This window comes from Mya arenaria, chromosome 13 (assembly GCF_026914265.1).
Source record: "Mya arenaria isolate MELC-2E11 chromosome 13, ASM2691426v1".
Lineage (NCBI taxonomy): Eukaryota > Metazoa > Mollusca > Bivalvia > Myida > Myidae > Mya > Mya arenaria.
In genome coordinates this window covers 46,810,183-46,831,796 of record NC_069134.1, presented here as the reverse complement: position 1 = coordinate 46,831,796, position 21,614 = coordinate 46,810,183, and the positions used below count along the sequence as shown (strand labels likewise).

At 35.2% G+C, this 21,614-nt stretch overlaps 1 protein-coding gene across 1 annotated transcript in view; it reads left to right on the top strand.

Annotated features, from left to right (window-relative positions):
* LOC128213369 (E3 SUMO-protein ligase ZNF451-like) overlaps positions 1 to 21,614 on the top strand; it is a 148,747-nt gene that overhangs the window by 64,976 nt on the left and 62,157 nt on the right. Inside the window, exon 6 of the mRNA XM_052919015.1 lies at positions 19,751 to 19,959. Within this exon, the coding sequence (XP_052774975.1) occupies positions 19,751 to 19,959 (209 nt within the window). The remainder of the gene's footprint in view (positions 1 to 19,750; positions 19,960 to 21,614) is intronic.

Here is a 21,614-nt window from a genome sequence, read left to right as displayed (position 1 = left end):
ACTTGAAAACTATTGGATGGAATTTAATAAATCTTCATACAGTGATAGATCATAATGAGAGGAAGTGTAATGTATAGGAACTGCAAGTCTATTTCAGCCAATTACAGAGTTATTGCCCTTTGTTACTTTTTTCTTGTCCAGACCGTAACTTGAAAACTACCAGATGGAATGTAATAAAACATTATACAATGGTACAGCACAATGAGAAGGAGTTCAGTGTACATGAATCACTACACTATTTTAGCAAATTACAGAGTTATTGCCTTTTTCTGTGTTTTTTTGTCTATATTTTCTCTGGAGAGTAACTCGAAGACTACTAGATGGAATGGCATAAAACTTCATACAATGATAAATCATAATGAGAGGCGGCGTTCGGGGGTATTAATCACCTTCAGTGATAGCTCTAGTTATGCATTGATGGATTACTAATATTACTTGGTATATGTTGTCCTCATTGAGATGATGTGCAGTGACCTTGACCCGGGTCCATACCTCAAAGGTCAAGGTCACATGAGACATTTAAAGGTCAGATTACACATGCTCGTATGCATTGATGGATTACCATATTACTTGGTACAAATGTTGTCCTCATTGAGACGATGTGCAGTGACCTTGACCTGGGTCCATACCTCAAAGGTCAAGTTCACACGCGACATTTAAAAGTCAGAGTTCACATGCTCGTGTCCGCGCTATAACTTACTTATGCATTAATGGATTACCATATGACTCGGTACAAATGTTGTCCTCATTGAGACGATGTGCAGTGACTTTGACCCGGGTCCATACCTTTAAGGTCAAGGTCACATGAGACATTTAAAGGTTAGGGTACACATGCTCGTGTCCGTGCTATAACTTACTTATGCATTGATGGATTTCCATATTACTTGTAGTACCGTAAATGACTGGGTATTAGACGCATTTTTTCCCCACAGATTTCGATGTAAAAAAATGCCTGCGTATAATACCCAGTAACAAGCTTTTGAACTTTTTTTCTGAGGTCGATTTCAGGCCGAGAGTTTGTTTAGATTTATGAAGAAAGGGAAGTTACTCGCGTCATATCGATTGAGTATATACAAGTTAAAACGGCAGTTGAAGATCGGGATACAGTATATCGCAAGATGTTTATAATTAAAAAAAAATATTGTACGATTTAAATTATTAAAATTATTCAATATCAATTTGAATAAAACAATAATTATACATGCATTTAAAAAAGCAAAATTGTGCACTGTCAAAATATTTTTGTCAGTTGTACAATAATGTGTGAAAAATTTGCACTGCCTTTAGACCTGTTTAACATACCAATACTACAAACTGATGCAATAATGGTCATGATTTTTCGCACTTGTTCATGTTCTTTATTCTTTTCTGTAGGTGTTGACACTTTGAGAACAAGCCCGTACAATATAAAGTTTTTGCATACAGTAACTTTCCTATTCATTCTCGACAGATTATCTTCGATATACTGTCAGAAAGAAATCTTACACTTAGTCATAAAAGGTACATTTCAGTGCCATCCAGAAACAATTTGTCACACTAAGTAATTTTCAGTGCCTATCCTTACATGAAACGAATAAAAATGAAACAAAGTTTGCATTATCATTGTATGGTTTTAAAGATAACCATCGCCATTTTCACGAAAAAAATAATTTTCGTCACAAACATGGTGGCCAAGATTGGCAGACGATTTGACATATTTTCTATGCGTCCTTTAACCCAAAACTTATTAGATTAAAAGTTTTTTCTCAGATTTATCACAGATTTTTTTACACCCATTCATTTACGGTGCTTGGTACAAATGTTGTCCTTATTGAGATGATGTGCAGTGACCTTGACCCGGGTCCATACCTCAAAGGTCAAGGTCACACAAGACATTAAAGGTCAGAGTACACATGCTTGTGTCCGCGCTATAACTTACTTATGCATTAATGGATTACCATATAACTTGGTACAAATGTTGTCCTCATTGAGATGATGTGCAGTGACCTTGACCCGGGTCCATACCTCAATGGTCAAGGTCACATCTGACATTCAAAGGTCATAGTACACATGCTTGTGTCCATGCTATAACTTACTTATGCTTTGATGGATTACCATATTTATTGACCTTATACATTTCATGTACTTTTAGCAACAATTACTGAATTTGATCCAAGAACTTGAAGCAATTGCAATTTGTGCCAGCAATCCATCATGAAGTTTCGGGTCCATATTATGACAATGCTAAATAGAGGATAAGATATAAATGTTAATTGAAAGTGTTAAACAAGTTGCACAGATGCAACAAGTTTAATATTTAAAAAAACAATGGACACAAATGTGAAAATATATTTATAACATGTGTTTTCTCTTCAAAAGCACTAAAACAATGTGCTTGTCACCACAATATATATGTATCACTTTATCAAAAATACTTAAGGCTTGCCATTTCATCGATGCTATAAATCATGGACTCATTTGGTTTTTAACCAAAAAACCTTGACATTGATATGACTTGCACTACACACAATATGAATAACTTTAAAAATATCCTTTTATAATACAGTCCAGACTCGCTATGTCGATGTCGGATATCTCGACTTTCCGGTTATGTCGCCTTTTTTCTCCGGTCCCGAATTTATTCCTTCTTATTCCTTCTTATTCTATATAAAATAAATTAGCTTGTGTCGATTTTTCTATCTCGATTTTTTCGCTATGTCGACCTCCTTTTTCAGTCCCATTGGTCGAATTTCACACATTTTCCTTGTTCCTTATGTCGAACTGTAGATCGAGTTGTAGGTGCGAAAGCTGTCATGAAGGTTTGCGGCATGTCGCTAAATTACCGTGGTGTCAAAATAACCAACTGTCATAATTTGAAGTGTGAATAATTGAAGGTGTTTGTTTATGGTTTTGATTTAAGAGTCTTTTATTGATGCTATTCATTGAAACGCACAATTTTGGTTGACGATGACATCATCAGAAAATTCGACAACATTAAACATTACGTGACAAAATAATTTCTCTATACTGCATGTAGAAAACAAACGGGCATAACTAAGATGCTATTTTAAGTTTTTGTCGTATGTGCTTTACCATTTTCTTACAATATACAAGTGTATTTAATTGTGAATTTATATCTGATTTGTGGCACAAATAATTCATTTTTGTATCACTTTATTTTCCACGACCGCAACAAGACCGTTCAATTGCAGAAGTCGGATGTCAGACATATCAAACTCATATGTGTTTGGATTGGTGATACTTTTCTTGTAATTTGGATGTGTCGAATGTTCGTTATCTCGACTTTTTCCCCTAGGTCCCGATAAAGTCGACATAACGAGTTTTGACTGTATGTTCATATATCCAAGAATATTTAGGTCAAACAACTTGTATTTCCTATATTCCCACGCTTGACCAGTGGTTGTGTACAATTTTGGTCAGATTCAATGAACCAGGTTGCGAGAAAAACAAAATATACTAAAAATCAATGGCAGGGGATATAGCCATCCTTTAGACTTAATAAGGTAGCATGCCCTTAATGAAAACTTCAACTTGAAACTCTTCAGTTTCAACGCTTTAGTCTATGTTATTAAGCACAGGACTGCAAATCTTTTGAGGGTTTCATGGTAGCATAAAGCCTTTTTTTATTTTTTTTATCAGTTTTATTGTGATCAGTCTTAGTCTGACTTCTGTCATCCGGCGTCCATCGTTCGGCATCAACAATTGGTTATAATCATCTTCTCCTAAACCGCTTGGACAATTTTGATGAAACTTCATAGGAATGATGCTTGGTTGATGCTTTTTCAAAATTGTTCAAAGAAATTAATTTAGTGCAGAACTCTGGTTGCCATGGCAACCTAAAGGAAACGTGTCAACAATTGGTTATAATTATCATGTTCTCCTAAACCCCTTGGACAATTTTAATGAAACTTCATAGGAGTGAATTATTTGGTTGGTTCTTTTTCAAAATTGTTCAAAGAAATTAATTCCATGCAGAACTCTTGTTGCCATGGCAACCTCAAGGAAAAATTACAATTTTTTTTGGCAAATACTACGAGGCCTAGTGCTTAAATATTTGGTGTGTAACATTGTCTATTGGTAATCTACCATATTTATTCAAATTATGCCCCTGGAGAAAAATTGGCCTCATCCCGTGTGTTACAAGTTCATTATAAATACATTTTGTTAAAATCTGATAGTTATGTAAAGTTTTGAAGCAAGGGTAGCAAGTCTTGCTATATGGTCTCCCTTTTTGTTGGAGATTCCACTTTTTTCTATTTTTAGTAACAAGGGAATGGATTTTAAATTTTATTAAGTCTTCAACATAGTCACTTCTAAGGTAATTCTTTTTCTTTTTTTTAGGTTCATAGATTCAAATAATTATTATACACTTTATTCTTTAGAAGAAATTTCATTTTTACTTAATGATAAATTTAATAATCAATTAAAAAATTGGGTGACTTTTCCATTGAACTTCATATAAATTATTGTAAACTTCATGTAGATTATTCAAAACTACAAATCTTATCTTCTGTGTGGATAGTGTTCAGTGTGTGTATACCACGTGATAAATTATGTCATATATGCTACATCGGATGGCAATATTTTGCTTAAAATGAAAACTTAAAACAAAGATAACTTTTACTACACCATTTTTAATGAAACAAAGGGCAGTCTATGCCGCTTTTAGAGCGCCGCCTTCGTTTTATTACCGGAGTTTGATAAGGTGATTAGATTCATCAAACACTTCGACAAACCTATTTCAAAATAATGTTTTGACAGTGCTCCGTCATACGGCCGAACTGTGAAAAGGTTTGTTGAAGTGTGTAAAGAAACTAAACTCTCAATCAATCTCTGGTAAAAGCCCGAGCGGCGTAGACTGCGCAACGTTTAATTTAAAATGGTGAAGAAAAAGTGAAGATATCTTTGTTTAAAGTCTTCATTCGAAGCAAAATTTGCCTTCCGACGTTGCATTTACGACGCAATTTGTCACGTTGTATACACACACTGGTGTTATTCACTTACAACTTATATAAAGAAAAAATTGATTCTTAACATTAGAAGGAAGGTGATGTTGTCCAAGATGGAAGAAGTGATAATATAAGTTAAGGTGCTGAATGTGTTCTGATATTTGATTATTAGAACTTAAGGCAGTTTATTGATTTTATTGGATGGTGCACTGTTTGTTATTTGTGTATCTATACTAAAAGTTCTTTCAGTGTGCAAGCAATTTAACATAATTTTTTCAGTGTTCAAAGCAGTTGAATGAAGTCCTGTCACTGTGCAGGCAATTGAACAAAGTCCTGTCAGTGTGCAGGCAACTGAAAAAAGTCCTGTCAGTGTGCAGGTATCTGTACCAAGTTCTGTCAGTGTGCAGGCAACTGAACAAAGTCCTGTCAGTGTGCAGGTATGAGAATCAAATTCTGTCAGTATGCAGTCAATCATCAAGTCCTGTCAGTGTGGAGGAAACTGAAAAAATCCTGTCAGTGTGCAGTCAATCACCTAGTCCTGTCAGTGTGCAGGAAACTGTGACAAGTCCTGTCAGTGATTATCCAGGCAACATGTTTGACCAGTATGTTTTTCAATATTCTTTGAGAACAAATATCAAGCTATATTGATAACAAAGGTTAAACTCTTTAACTCAGGTGAGCGATTTAGGGCCATCATGGCCATCTTGTTTTCAGAAGCTTACATTTTTAGCTCACCAGAGCAGGAAGTGCTCAAGGTGAGCTACAGTATTGTGATCGGTCTTTGTCAGATGTCTGTCAGTCCTTCAACAATTACTTAAAAAAACATCTCTGAAACTACAAGGGGTCACGATTGATCAGCAACAACAACATCAGGAACAACAACAAAATGGCTGACTTCCTGTTTTGCTTTAAAAAAATATCTGCTCTGAAACTACCAGTCCAAATTCAATAAAACTTTACAGGAAGCGTCCTTGGGTGACCCTCTACAAAAATACAAGAAGGGGTCACGATTGATCAACAACAAAAGCAACAACAACAAAATGGCCAACTTCCTGTTTTGCTTTTAAAAAAAACATCTCTAAAACTACCAGTCCAAATCCAATTAAACTTTACAGAAAGCTTCCTTGGGTGACCCTCTACAAAAATACAACAAGGGGTCACGATTGATCAACAACAACAACAACAAAATGGCCAACTTCCTGTTTTGCTAAAAAACATCTCCTCTGAAACTACTAGTCCAAATTAAATTTAACTTTACAGCAAGCTTCCTTGGGTGACCCTCTACAAAAATACAACAAGGGTTCACGATTGATCAACAACAACAATGATCAACAAAAACAACAACAGCAACAACAACAAAATGGCCAACTTCCTGTTTTGCTTTAAAAAACATCTCCTCTGAAACTACTACGCCAAATTAACTGAAACTTTACAGGAAGCTTCATTGCATGACCCTCTATAAAAATACAACAAGGCATTGAGATTGATTAACAACAACAAAATGGCCGACTTACTGTTTTGCTTAAAAAAATCTCTGAAACTACCAGTCCAAATTCAATGAATCTTTACTGGTAGTTTCATTACATGACCCTTTACAAATATTAAACAAGGCATTGTCATCAGTAAATATATGTTTAAATTGCAACATTTTTATTAATGCTTTGTCACAGAGTTGTGGCCCTTTGCTTAGGTGAGTGTTTTAGGGTCATCATGGCCCTCTTGTTTTACAGAAGTTGATGTATTTTCATTAAACAGTAATTAAATACGTTTTTTTTAAAGATGCACTCTTACCCCCAAATAAGATGGACCACAATTAATACAATTGTTTTAATGTACCAAAAGGGATGAATAAATATCAAAAACAATGGTTTTTAGGAAGGATAGTATTACCATGTTTAATTTGAAAGAAAGGTGCAGAAAACACGGCATTTCTTCTTTATGAGACTATAGTTGATCACTGTAAATCTTTAGGACTCACCAGTCATTTAATGTTTGTGCGTTTCCAGCTATTAAATACACGGTTACAATCTTGTTATCAGTAATTAACATTTTCCATAAATGGGTGCTTTTCAAAATAATGAGGCTTTTTCTTTTATCTCTCCTAACTTTTATTCCTTTCCCTTTTGGAAAGTGTTGTCAGGCACATTATGGGCCAATCAATGTTGTTAAGAAAATTGTTGAGTTTTAAATGGATGGCTCAATCAGCAAAAAAGTTGTGTAAGAATATGTTGCTCAATTTGTCCCCTGTGCACCCAAAAAAGTGTGACATTTTACATGAAGACCTTTATTCAAATGTGTTTTATTTTTTGAAACTGAATGATATATTTTTATGTAACTGAACCCTTTCTCATTTTAAAAAACATACTTCAAATAAAAAAATATGTATTAACTTAACCAAATTTTGTCATATGACGGACCCCCATTCATTTAGTAAAGAAGATATTCAATTCACAATATTGAGAACACTACGATTCCATTTAGGCACTATTTATATTAAATTACTATGTTATTTTAATAACTTTAACCCGTCAGCTTTATATAAATAACATAGTTTTATTATTTCATACATTATTTTGTCCGTAACTCAGATGCATGTCTTATTACTCCAAAATGTCCCCTGTGCACCTTTTCGGTTGTTAGTTGTCAGATTTCTATAATTTCTATAATTTCTTCAATAAAATGATATTCTGCTGTATTTCCCAGAAAAGAAAGTTACAACAAATGCAAAAACAGTTTTCAGCCTCTCACATACAGAGATTTGAAGCATCTGCATGGTTTAAAGCAATGTCCCCTGTGCACCCTGTTTTAGCAGATTTCAATAAAATGTCATAACTGACATTAATATGGTGCTATTTCAACATTATGGGAAGTGTGTATGTTATATTTAGGCCACAACAAATTGATCATTTGTTCGTCGGATTTGCCGCACCTAAAATTCGAAAAACGAAAAAAAAATAAAAAAAACTTTTTTTTTGCGCCCGCACTTACTATTTGGCCGCGCATATTCTTTTTTTTTGTTTACTTCTGAATTTCCTCTATTTTCTGAAGTTCTTTTACTAAGAATTTAATCCTTCAACGTCAACTTCGCCTTTTTTGAAGGTATTTCCATGCTTTACATTCTTCACGAGCAAAATTTCCTCGTGTCTGGACAAAATCAGGTCCGGGTAACCGCAAAACAGCCGATATTTGTTGACAGTCTTTTTTGTCGGGAATATTTTGCAAGACGCACCGTTGTTATTTATTTCCGATAATGATTTTGAGGTTACTTTCAGTTTTCGTAATGTAAAATACACGTTTTAAATGAAAATCAGTGTCAAAGTCAATGGATTACAGTCTTCAGTAAACAACAACAGTTTCACAGCGTCGAAGGCAATAATTATCTATGTGTGTTTTAAGTAATTCATTGTTTTGTACTCAAAATTTTGTGTAAAATAATAACTAAATCGGATTTTGAGTGCAAAACTTATATTAAAATACACGGACACACGACTTAACACAATTGAACATGTTTTGGTGAGTTATTTTTTAAATTTTCTAAAATGCATTTCTCAGTTTTCATATAATCATAATCGTTATAAACAGATAAAAATAGTAGGACTTGTAAATGTTTTAGAAACAGCCTGTACATTGAATTTATGAACCAGTCAATCCACGCCCCCTTCCCCCCAGGCCCTGGGGTATACCAGGGATAGTTGGGGAAATGGGCCAAGTTTTTACCTTCCAGGTGGCCCCACAATGCCGGATGAATGCAGTGGATATACCCGGGGTTGGCTGGACTGAAAGTCAAAGTCCCCGCTATTCCCCGGACCTTGGGGCGTGGTTACAATTGACTAGTGCATTACATACACATGGACAGTATAAAAAAACATCAGTAAAATCAGAAAATAAAACCTTTTATAAGTAAAATGAGTGTTTTAATTATCTCAATTCTTCGTTTTTATCCACTTGTTTTCTTTGATCCATTTGTATAAAATGGCCTGTAATTAAAGTGGCCTGTTTCTTATGGGCATTGAAGCTATGGAGGCCGACATGATATTCTTTTTCAAGGCACGGACCTATAAACCAAAGGTTCGGGGTAAAGGCGGGTTCTTTAAAGGGAAATATCTTTATTCCACCACCTGCTCTAATATAATGACTGGTGCCACATTTGCAGATTTGTTTGATACTGCTTCATTTATGTTGTCCCGCAATTTAATCCACAGTGTCTTTTTTAGATATGTTCTCTGTGTTATTTACATTTTCGATCTTCTGAAATGTCAAAGTCACTAGTAGTTGACACCAATTTAATCATGTGCTTCAAGAGGTTCAAATTTAGACCTGATCCAATATTTAGAAATGCTCAAATCATGAATAACTCTTACAAATCTAAAATGTTTTTTTTTCTAATAGTAAGTTACGGAATGAATACAATAGTTTTCTTTTTGGTCTTCGAATAATTGTATGTTACTATTAGGAATGTTGTCTTTACAATAATCCACGTTTAAATTGAAGTTAATAGTAAAGCACTGGACCTTATTGCCATTTGTTAAATATTGAGACAGATTTGCATGTCACTGTGATACAATCAAAACCTTTTCATTAATAACTGAACATATGTTTGCAATTAAAAAGCATTTCTTGACATAATTGTATGATAAATTTGGTAACAAATATACTATTTAATTTTTTTTATTTTTCGCCTTGCGCTCGCCTCTGATTTGCCTTAAATTTAAAAAAAAGTATTTTTATTTTTTTTTCGCTCGCTCGCTCCTACTTTTTTTGGGCAAAATCCGTAGAACAAATGATCAATTTGTTGTGGCCTTAGGCATCACTTGATAGTTTAGCATCTTGATGGTAAGTGTGTTATAAATACTTTTTTTATTATTTAATTATAAAGCCATGAAATGTTTACTTTTATAGGTTTATTAAATTAATTCAAATTCAGTTTCAATATTGAGGCACATAAGATAACATATTTTGTTTAAATATTCTATTTTGATTTTATCATAACAATTAAAGAACATTGAATCAAATTGAAATTATTCATGTAATGCTTTTATATGTGCAAGGTATAATATGCTTCAATTCAGTGCACAGCCGCCTGAGGGGACATTTTTTTATATGGATAGCACATATACCAGATTATAATTCTGTACAGGAAACAAGTACCCTAGTGGAAAAGCTTGTAGTTAAGCTTCCTTTTCCAAAGAGATTACATAGAAAATATGAAAAAAAAATGAAGAAAAGACTGTTGAAAACATTAACAAAATGAAGTCTAGGAAGCGCAGAGAATGACTTAGGAAAGATCAAAAGTTGCAGAAAATGTATGACAGAGATCAAGATACTCAGAGAAAAAGAGCAGGATTTTCCAGGTATTGCTCAAACCCTAAGAAAGAGGACAAATAGATCCTATATGATTTACAAATAAAAGAAGAAACTAAAGAAGCAGAGGCAGAGAAGAAATAAAATGAAGCGAAATGAAGAAACAATAAAAGTCCAGAAAATGACAAGACAGAATAAAAGAAGAAAGGTTAAAATGAGAAGGTATGAACACACACAGTTTAAGCAGCATCAGTTCAGAAAAGGCACAACATGCAAAACAACCCCTTCAGAGGGATTCCATGGCATGGGCCTCCACAATTAACCGTCTGGTAAAGAATGCCATACCGAAGTGAAGGTCTTAAAATAAGTCATGTTGTAGAAAATTACACAATTGGTGAAGTCTGTCAGTCATAGTCATAAAAAAAGTAGGCACACCAACTAAATCAGGAAAAAAATAAAAAGGCAGCTAGTATACACAAGCAATGCTAAGAATATGTAGAGTTGCAAGAAGTCTTTGGCAATTTGAGCGCCTAAAAATGGACCAAAGTAAAACCATGTCAAAGTCAGGTAAAAGTAAATCCTTGTGGAAACCAAAAGTTTCTTGAATTTATTTCTTGAATAATGCCTAATAAAACAGATACTATTCTATTGAGTAGGATGCCAAAGGCAAAGAGACATCTTTTAATTTAGACATCACATGTTCACAAAAGTGTTTAATGGTAACAGGTGCATTGAGACCAAAAACTTTATTCCACTCTGTGGACATATTTTATTCCATTGTTTAGAAATTTAGTTTTGTAGACTCTAATGTAATCTTTCAAACATTTACAGTATTGTTTTAAGCTTTACTGAAAGTCAAGTTCCTCTTATTGTAAAAATGTTTACCAAGAAAAGTTAAGTTATAAAGATAATTACATAATTAAAAATATTACTTGCATTATGATTTGTCCCCTGTGCACCCTTTCCATTACATAACAAAGTACTAAACATGTATGAATTCTAGTACTTTATATTACCATTGATGATATTTTCATATATCTGGACTTAATATGAAGTAATAAATGTTATATATGTGACTGTTTGCTGTAGTTGTTCTCTTAGCCATCATTTTCCATTTGCATCATTACATGCTGTTGAATTTTGAGGAAATTGTTGAGAAAATGTCATACTGAAGAAATTTTGAGGAATACACTCTATCATATACACAGAAATGTCTTGAGTTGATCACAAATATTTTTTTATTAACATAAAAGAGAATATAAATGCATATTATATTGGCTTCCAATGTGTCCCTGTGCACCGAAAAATAGCTCAATTTTGAAATGAAAAATTTGGCAATAGTAAGTTACAATACATTCTTGAAATTTGGTATGTGGTCTATAAAGATGCATAAGGTGAGGTATATGTAGATTTTTCCCTTATTTGATTCTTGTTTTAATTACAGCAAAAACTTTGTGAGGTAACAATTTATTTTTGGTTTCAAATTTAGACGAAATGTGTTGATTTTTTTGATTTTTCTTAAACAACTGAGTTATTATGCACATGACTACACACAGGTACCAATTACTGATTATAAAATTCAGAAAAAGCATCTGATTTATGCTAGGTTCTTCGTTGTCATAAGACACTTTTATAAATCAACCATATTGTTAAAAATGTTCGCAATATTTGGATTTAAGGTCAAAATATTTTTTATTTGTATTTCCTGATACTTTCCCAAAGTTATTTCCGTGTAATTTGAAGTATTTACTTTCATTTAAAATAGGTGACAATCATGAAAACTGGGTTTGAATTTTCAACCCCTATGTCACACTTTTGCCTCATTATTTTGAAAAGCACCCAAATGCTTTGTTTAGTAAGTAGTTTTTTGTTTGTTATACATGTGTATGCATTGATTTTAAATATGACTAGAGTGTCACTTTAACTCTTCAATTTAAATGCTAAAGCCTATATTTGTTAAGCACAGACTGGCCATAACTTCAAAACTACTGATGGGGTTGAAATAAAACTTGGTATATAGATAGATGGCAATGACAGGGCTCTAATTTAAGCTCCGTATACTCGCTAAATGCAATTCAGTTTTGCCGATAGCGACCTGATAAAAAATCTACTTGCTAAAATTCGGGAGTCCAATATTTCAAAACAAAATACCAGAGGACGAACGCTAATGACTACGCAACAAATATCATGTCGCGTAGACGCTTTACAACACATCACAGGTAAGCATTAAACGCTTTTCTGACACTGATCGCGAGTGCCAATTTTGATGATGTAGTACACTTTAATTTTGTAGTATACAACATTCCAAAGCATTCATCTCCCTTGACAATCGGAGAAGTACAGCAAAGGGACAAACCGCTTGTTTGTTGTTTTTTTTCCCTGAATGTGTCGTCTGCAGATGTTTGTCGTTTGTCAGATAGGACAAATTTCTAAAACGTACAGCTAGCACTTCCAGTACTGAGTCTGATAAAAATGAAGAAACTAGCAAACCTAAGATTATTAAATCATCAGAAGCAACTGGAAGCACTGTAACTTCTTCATCAAAAACTGTAAAAAAAATGGATGAATGAACTGAACATCGATCTTGAATACTCAGTCAATACGTTGAACCTTGTGAACAAAATAACTTGCAAAGTTTGCAAGGAACATGCACCCCCTGGCATGTCATCAAATGTAAATATATATAATCTTTTCACACCATAAGTTTAATCTCCAAAATTGAATCTACTGTACAAAATATAAAACAAAATACAAACGTGTGTTTACAGAATCGCGCTCGGAATATATTTTTTGTGCTGTCATTTATAGATTTTTCATATAGTCACTGAGTCAGACTCGGGAAGTGTACACTATTAAAGCATGCACAAATCTGTAAATACAATGAGTGTGTTTAAAATGTGAATTCAATGAAATTAGGCTGAAGTTTGTTTTGTTTGCTTTTTAAAAGAGGTAGGGGTTGTGTAGCAAGTAAATCAAGATTCAAATGTTTTTTTATTTAAGTAATCTATTTCAGAATACAGTTGTGTTTTTGCAAGAGAGTACTTTCATTTAGTACCATTTCAGTTTATATACATGTAATTTCTGTAAGTTATAAAACTGTTGTCCCTTCAACCATACCTAAAAATATATTTAGATTAAATGCAAATCTCTTTTTAAGCTTGCAATGGGGAGTACCACAGTCAAGCGAGAGTCGGTGATGTTCCACGTAAAGTCAGTGATGCACTCAAGGGCCCTCAATGCCAAGTCTGCAAGTGAAAAATCGTCCAAAACCAGACGCATGGAATTCAAGAGAGTTTTCTCAAGATGGACATGGAAACTTCAGAAAAGATGGGTAAACTCTTCAGAACGGCATATTACATTGCATTGAATGAGCATCCTTTTACTGACTTTCCAGAGCTGATTGGTCTACAAGAGGTAAATGGACTGACATCATTAGGAGATACCTATAGAAATGGTAAGAGTGGCAAAACTTTCATAACGCACATCGGTGGAGTTTATCATAATCAGGTCAGCTGTTTGATACACCAAGCTGATTATTTCAGTATTTTCTGCGATGGGTCTACTGACAGGTCAGAAATTGAGACAGAGGTGATCTTCGTGAGAGTACTGGAGGATTTCTATCCAAAGATGAAATACCTCAAGCTTGAAGAACCTGAAAACACGAAGGCTGGGGGTTTTCTTGGGGTGGTCCTTAGGGCATTCCTTGAATTTGACATGCATAATTATAAAGAGAAGACAGTTGGGTTCTGCTCTGACGGTGCAAGTGTAATGATGGGGAGCAGAAAAGGAGTTATCAAGCTTCTTAAGGATGCAGGAAATGCCGAATGGATTCTTCCAGTGTGGTGTCTTGCACACAGACTTGAATTAGCAGTGAAGGATGCTTTCAAAGGCACATATATGGATACAGTCATCGTAATGCTGGTGTCTGTTTACTACTTCTACTGGGGGTCTGCCAAACGGTACAAAGAGGCCAATAGCAGATTTATTGGGCGAGACATTTCTTAAACACGATAAGGCAAATACTTCAAGATGGGTTGACCACAAGTTGAGGACTGTGACAAAACTCTTAAAAAACTGGCCAGTTGTTATAACACAGATGGAAAATTACTCAGAAGATGACTCCAATAAACCGCAAGATAGGGCAAAGGTGAAAGGTTACCTGAAAAGGTTGAAGCAACACAAGATGGTTTGGTATATGGCTTTTGTTAAGGATGTTCTAAATGAAGTTGCAAAGGTCAGTTAACTGTTTCAGAAAGATGACATAACAGTGTCTTGTGCTGATTTTCCAAAATTATAACCTCATTTTCCGCTAAATCCGAGCCAAAATGATAAATGGGACTGTAACCTACCAGTTGAATTTTGTACATTTTGGAAACATTGCAGAAGTGTTCTCGATAACGGTTAAAGTTTCAAGGAAAACATGGATATGCTAATACACACTAGGTAGGTGGGCATATGATAGGCTATGTTAAAAATTTAAGAAACTATTATAATTATATATATTACCTTGATTTTCGGCTCGAGTCGAGCGTTTTGGTGACGCCATCTTGCACTGAAACCTACCATTTGGTCACGTGGATTCCCCGCCGTGAGTGTTATCATGGACATTCTACATTCTAATGAGAATCAAAATTGAAAACATCAGTCAGTGAGATTTTGATCCAAAGATGGCTGTAAGGAGGTGGTGGTGGTTGTCTGGCGAGAGGCAGAAGAGGCCAACAACACTGCCATACGGACTCAGAAACTAGATTTTTGTATGCCAGCCTAAGTAATGTGAAATGTAAAAATGTCATATTGTGCTATTGATTTAAACTGACATGTGCTCTTATAAAAAAAGTAATGTTTGTCACTTGTTCATGTAACAATTAAATAGAACTCGCTTGTATTGACTTTTGTTACTTTATTATATGGCATACCGTAGAGTGTTTTATTAACCTAATTGAATACTTTGGAAAAAAGCAAGTAACTCTTTGAAAATGAAAGTTGGTAATTTACCCACTGAAAAGAAAAAGAGGTTTCATACAAGCCTATGGCTTTCTCCTCAATTCTAAATATTATATGTGTATGTTGTAAATGTTAATTTGTCAGAAAAAAATAAAAACTGTTTAAACCAATTTACCCACTGGTGAAAAATTGCAGGTAGGAAAAAAAGTTTAAATTCGAGCCCTGAATGAGAAGAAGTGCAATGCACAAGCACCATAATCCTTCATGTATTATTAAGGTAGCACACCCTTAATGAAAACCTCCACTTGAAACTTTTCAATTTTAAAGCTTTGAGTAATGTTGTTAAGCACAGGACTTCAAATCTTTTGAGGGTTTCAAGGTACATGTAGTGGTACATCAATCAGTTCTTTTGTTTTTCAGTAGCTCACATTTTTTAACAGAAGTTTATCACCCTGTCAGTGTGGTTGGTTGGTAGTATGGTCCGTTGCACATTTTCTTGTCTGGAGCATAACTTGAAAACTGCTCAATGGAATTATTATGTCTCCCCCTCTCTGGGGGAGACATATTGTTTTTGCCCTGTCCGGTAGTCCGTCAGTCCGTCCGTACGTCACACTTCGTTTCCGATCGATAACTGGAAAACCGCATGACCTAGGATCACCAAACTTGGTAGGGAGGTTGGTCGTGAGGTGTAGAGGATCCCTATTGTTTTTGGGGTCACTAGGTCAAAGGTCAAGGTCGCGGCGACCCCCAATATAAAAAACATTTCTGCTCAAAATCTTGAGAACGGTTTGACCTAGGTTCACCAAACTTGGTAGGGAGGTTGGTCATGAGGTGTAGAAGATCCCTATTGTTTTTGGGGTCACTAGGTCAAGGTCGCGGCGACCCCAATGTAAAAAACATTTCCGCTCAATATCTTGAGAATGGTTTGACCTAGGTTCACCAAACTTGGTAGGGAGGTTGATCATGAGGTTTAGAAAACTCCTATATTTTGGGGGGTCACAAGGTCAAAGGTCAACGTCGCTGTGACCTCTAATGTAAAAAAATATTTCCGTGCAATATCAGGAGAATGCTTTGATCTAGGTTCACCAAACTTTGAAGTGAGGTTGGTCATGATGTCTAGATGATCCCAATTGTTTTGGGGGTAACAAGGTCAATAGTCAAGGTCGTGGTGACCTTCCATGTATAAATCATTTGCGTGTAATATCTTTATGTCTCCCCCATTCATGGGGAGACATATTGTTTTTGCCCTGTCCGTCAGTCAGTCCATCAGTCTGTCAGTCAGTCAGTCAGTACGTCACACTTCGTTTCCGCCCAATAACTATAGAACTCTTAGACCCAGGAACTTCATACTTGGTATGCTAGTTGGTCATGACTAGTAGATGACCCCTATTGAATTTGGGGTCACTAGGTCAAAGATCAGGGTCAACGTGACCTTGAGGTGAAGAAACGGTTTCCACTCAATAACTAAAGATCCTTTGGGTCCAGGAACTTCATACTTGGTATGCTAGTTGTTCATGACTATTAGATGACTCCTATTGATTTTGAGATCAAAAGGTCAAAGGTCAAGGTTACCTTCAGGTAAAAAATGTTATGTTGGCAGTGACCTTAAGCTTAAAAATGGTTTCTGCTCAATAACTAAAGAAAGCTTGTACCCAGGAACTTCATAGTTGTTCATGACTAGTAGATGACTCCTATTGATTTTGAGATCAGTAGGTCAATGGTCAAGGTCACCGTGACCTTGAGGTGAAGAAACTGTTTCCGCTCAATAACTAGAGAACACTTGCAACCAGGAATTTCATACTTGGTATGCTAGTTGGTCATGACTAGAAGATGACCCATATTGATTTTTGAGATCACTAGGTCAAAGGTCAAGGTTGCCATGACCTTGAAGTGAAGAAAAAGTTTCCGCTTAATAACTAAAGATCCTTTGGTTTCAGGAACTTCATACTTGGTAAGCTAGTTGTTCATGACTAGAAGATGACCCCTATTGATTTTCAGATCAAAAGGTCAAAGGTCAAGGTTACCTTCAGGTAAAAAATGATACGTTGGCGGTGACCTTAAGCTTAAAAATGGTTTCTGCTCAATAACTTAAGAACGCTTGTACCCAGGAACTTCATTCTTGGTACGCTAGTCGGTCATGACTAGTAGATGACCCCTATTGATTTTGAGATCAGTAGGTCAAAGGTCAAGGTTGCCATGACCTTGAGTTGAAGAAATGGTTACCGCTCAGTAACTAAAGAACACTTGCAACCAAGAACTTAATACTTGGTATGCAAGTTGGTTATGTAGATGATCCCTATTGATGTTGTGATCAGTAGGTAAAAGGTCATGGTCACGATGACTGTGAGCTGAAAAATGGTTTCCGATCAATAATTGAATAACGCTTGCGCCCAGGAACTTCATACAATGCAAACTTCGTTTACATTTTCCATGATTAATCAACAACACTTTCTTCTCTTCACTATTTAATATAATCGAATAAACCAAACTTCACTGTTGGTTTGTCTCCAGTCCAAAGTTACAAATTTCATGTCCATCATTTATTTTTTCTCAGCTATGACCACACAATAGGGGAGACAAGCGCTTTTTCAAAAAAGCAATCTCTAGTTTAATTAAACTTCATAAGATGGTGAAGCATAATGAGAGGAAGTGCTGTATACAAAAACCATAACTCTATCTTCACTAACTACAATCTTCAGGGCAGTGAATTCTCTGATCTGTAATATTGTCTGATTGAAAAATATTGTCTGATTGATTTTTTGGTGGATTAAGATTTTGACATTACTGATGACGTCTTCAGGACTAGGCTTTTAAAAGCCTGCAATTTGCCCGTCTGGACCGATTTTGACTTGGCCAGACCGGTTGCAGTTACAGAAAATGGCTAGAAAATTGGTCCGAAAATTGTGGAGTTTTTTTTTTTTCAATTTCGGTCCAAAATGACGAAGTTAGTAGAAAAAACAGAAATTGTAAAATACAAACAGTCTTTGTCAAACCACATCCTCAACTACCAGGGGACATCCTATTGTAGCTAGGGGACATATCCTTGAGGGCGAGTATAAAATGGTGTTTAATTAACTTGATGAAGGATTTACACTTATAAGCGTAATAAATAAGTTTATGACCATTGATTACTACGGATAAATTAATAAGTGGTAAAATGCAAACATGAAGAAGAAAGGCAGATTAAACAAACCTGTAAATAATATGTAAAAATGGTAATTTTCTATGTTTTCGGACAGCGAAAAAAATAATTAATTTAAGGTGTTTTGTTTATTGACTTCGCTGTTTTCATTACATCAAAGTGATGTCAGATTCGCCGTCTTTTTCTCATGGAAACAATTGTCACACTTTTGCTACGATAATCCATTATCATTATATTATTAATGAAATTGTCATTGATAATTCGCGAAAGCATTAAAATTCCGAATTAATTAACCTGATCGTGCTATAATATCAACAGCGACACGCTTGATTAACTACAGGGTCTAAAAGCTGAGAAGCGCTGCTTATGTCATTTAAAGAAAATATAATGAAAAAATTGTTGTCAATATCAAACTTATAGAATACCTGATTATGCATATAGATATATCTCTTAATCAAAGATTTTCAGTTGAATGTTGATCCACTGTTGTAGCATTACTCAAATAAATTATAACACTGTTTCACTTTTTGTCGTCGGACAGCTTTTCGCTGGTCGCAATTAACGATCGCAGTGTTCCTTGTTAGAAACGCTGCAGAATTTGATGAGAATCTCATTCAGGAAACAATTTAGTATCAATAACTATTTAAATCAGCTATGATGGCTCTAAAGCACTGCTAGTCGCAAATATAATTGACAGAATACACATCGCGAAAATGAATGACAAAAATGTTCGGACATTTTTAGAACCTTTTTTTTTAGGGGGGGGGGGGGGGTGATGTTGTCGGGTCCGGACCGGTTGAGGTTCCAAACTTTTAGAACTTTATGATATAGCTTAACCAATCAGCTTTGTGAATTCATCAAGCTTTCCAAAATGGCGGTATTTGTCTGTTCATGAAAAATATAAATATGCTATCTATACCTTAAATGGACGCCCTTTGAGTAAAAGAAATAGATTTGAAATGGATTTTAATTAAACAACACACTTTGGTTAAGCATGATAAGAGCAAATACAGTGTATAATAAGCTTGGAGTTATGGCCTCTTCTCAAAGAAATTCTTTGCCATTCCTGTGTATTTGTAACTCCTGAGACAGCTCTGAGTTTAATTTAAACTGACAATTCTATATAAAAATTAGAGACCATTGAATTATTTCAAGGAAATTATACCTGCCTCACCATAACGCTGTTCCCTGTATCCAAGCCGATGATGGCAGAGTTGGTTTGACTGACCTGGAAATTTATATTTGGTGTCGATCTAATTTGATCCGTAAACCTATTTCAGAGAAGCTATACAGGAGCAACCTTACTATACCCTCTGCCTAGTTTCCTAGCCCCTTTTAATGGAGTTGGGTTGACTGAGCCGTTATGTGCCGTTCCTTTGCTGTCTTTCTAACTTGATGCTGTAAATAATTTCAGAGGAGCTCTACAATACCAACCTCACCATGGCCCCGTGCCCAGTCTCCCAACCTCTTGTGACAGAGTTGGTTCGACTGAGCAAGAATGTCCCGTTCACCATTAGCTGCCTTGAATGTTCCATGGTGTTTCAAAATCCTGCAGAGCTGCGTCATCATCTTCGGGAGACACAGAATATTCACGTGGCTTCAGTCTTTACAGACTCTAGCATAGTATGTAATTTTGTTTGGTAATTTTATAAGTGATGAGTAGGAATACATAGAAGATATGTTGATTTCAGTGTAAGATCATATTTTTAGCTCGACTATTTGAAGAATAAGGAGGCTTTACTACTCGCCCTGGTGTAAGCATCCTGTTTACGTTTTAGGGCAAGTCTAAGCATTTTCACTTATTACTCCAATACCCTTTATTCAATTCACCTAATACTTCACACAGTTGTTCAGGACCATCACACAATAAGGTGTATAACTCCATATTATCCTAAATACAAATTAGGCCACTGAATGACTTAGAAACTTATTTTGAAGTTTTAGGGCACATTGTGTCAGGTTAAAGTTTTAGAGCATGTTGGGATTTTTACTAATAACTTCTATATAGCCTTCATTCAATTGTCTTAATACTTTACTAAATTATTGAGAACCTTTTCACAATTATGTTTCATAACACCATTTGGCCCCTGATTGACTTAGGAACTTAGGTTATTGTTTTAGGGCACATTGGGTTTGGTTAAGGTTTAAGGGCAAGTTGGAATTTTCACTTTCTGTGAAATCATGAATATTGGTGGGACATTAATTTTCGCGGATGTCATGGGTTGGCTTAGGCCAAAAAAAAAAATATGTCTGGTTCAGGAAACCCGACCGACCCTATGTTTTACCCGCCGACCCTAAACTTTTTTTTCGAAATCGCGGCCGAAAACCGCTATACTGCGTATTGAAAATTTTCTTTTCTGTAGTTATTGCTCTTTGGGTTAATAGAGCGCGTTTATATCGATCTTTGGGTTAATAGAGCGCACAACAATGGCGGCGCCCATGGCGTGTTCACCAGCCACTTTGATGGCCATAAAACTCCAAAAATGTGAACATGGAGCAGAGCGGCAGGTCATGAAAGCGGTCCAGCATGGTTGCACAGCTTCGGAAGTATTCGAGGAGCTCCACCAACACCACTCACAATGTGCATTTGTTACAATGACAGAATTCACAAAAGAGATGTATTAAAGTGACTTATCTTTACAAGATATTTTAAACAAAATTGTGACAGAAATCTTTAAAAAATGGAATTTTTATAAAATACTAGGTTGTACATGAATCTCTTTTGTGAACTCTTTGTGCAGGTTAGCATTGTACAGAGGGTGACTAAAAGGCATAGGGTACATAAACAGCAAGCATAGAAAAGGAAAATAATGTGAATAAACAAAGATGATACATGGTTAGATAGATTAGATAGATTTATTCGACATAAAAATTGCATATAACATGACAAATACAAATTTAAACATGTATAAACATATATAACATTTATGTCAAGGATAACACAAAAAAGAGTTAAAATAAAACCTTATTTCCATTGTGGTCCTTACAGATAATACAGGGTTGAAATGCTCTGTTATTATGTGGTTAAATGACTGCATTGAAACAAGCACACATCACAATACCACATGTTGGGAGTTACAAAGTGATCTGACTGCTCTGTGCATCGTCTACACATAGACAACATACGTCCAAAAAAAAAAAAAAAAAAAAAAAAAAAATGGAAAAAATGCCTACCCTCCTAATTTTTTGGGACAACGTTTCCTGAACCAGACATATTTTTTTTTTTTGGCCTTATCCATGAGTTTAAGATCCCAATGAAATTTTGACCTCTGAAATTA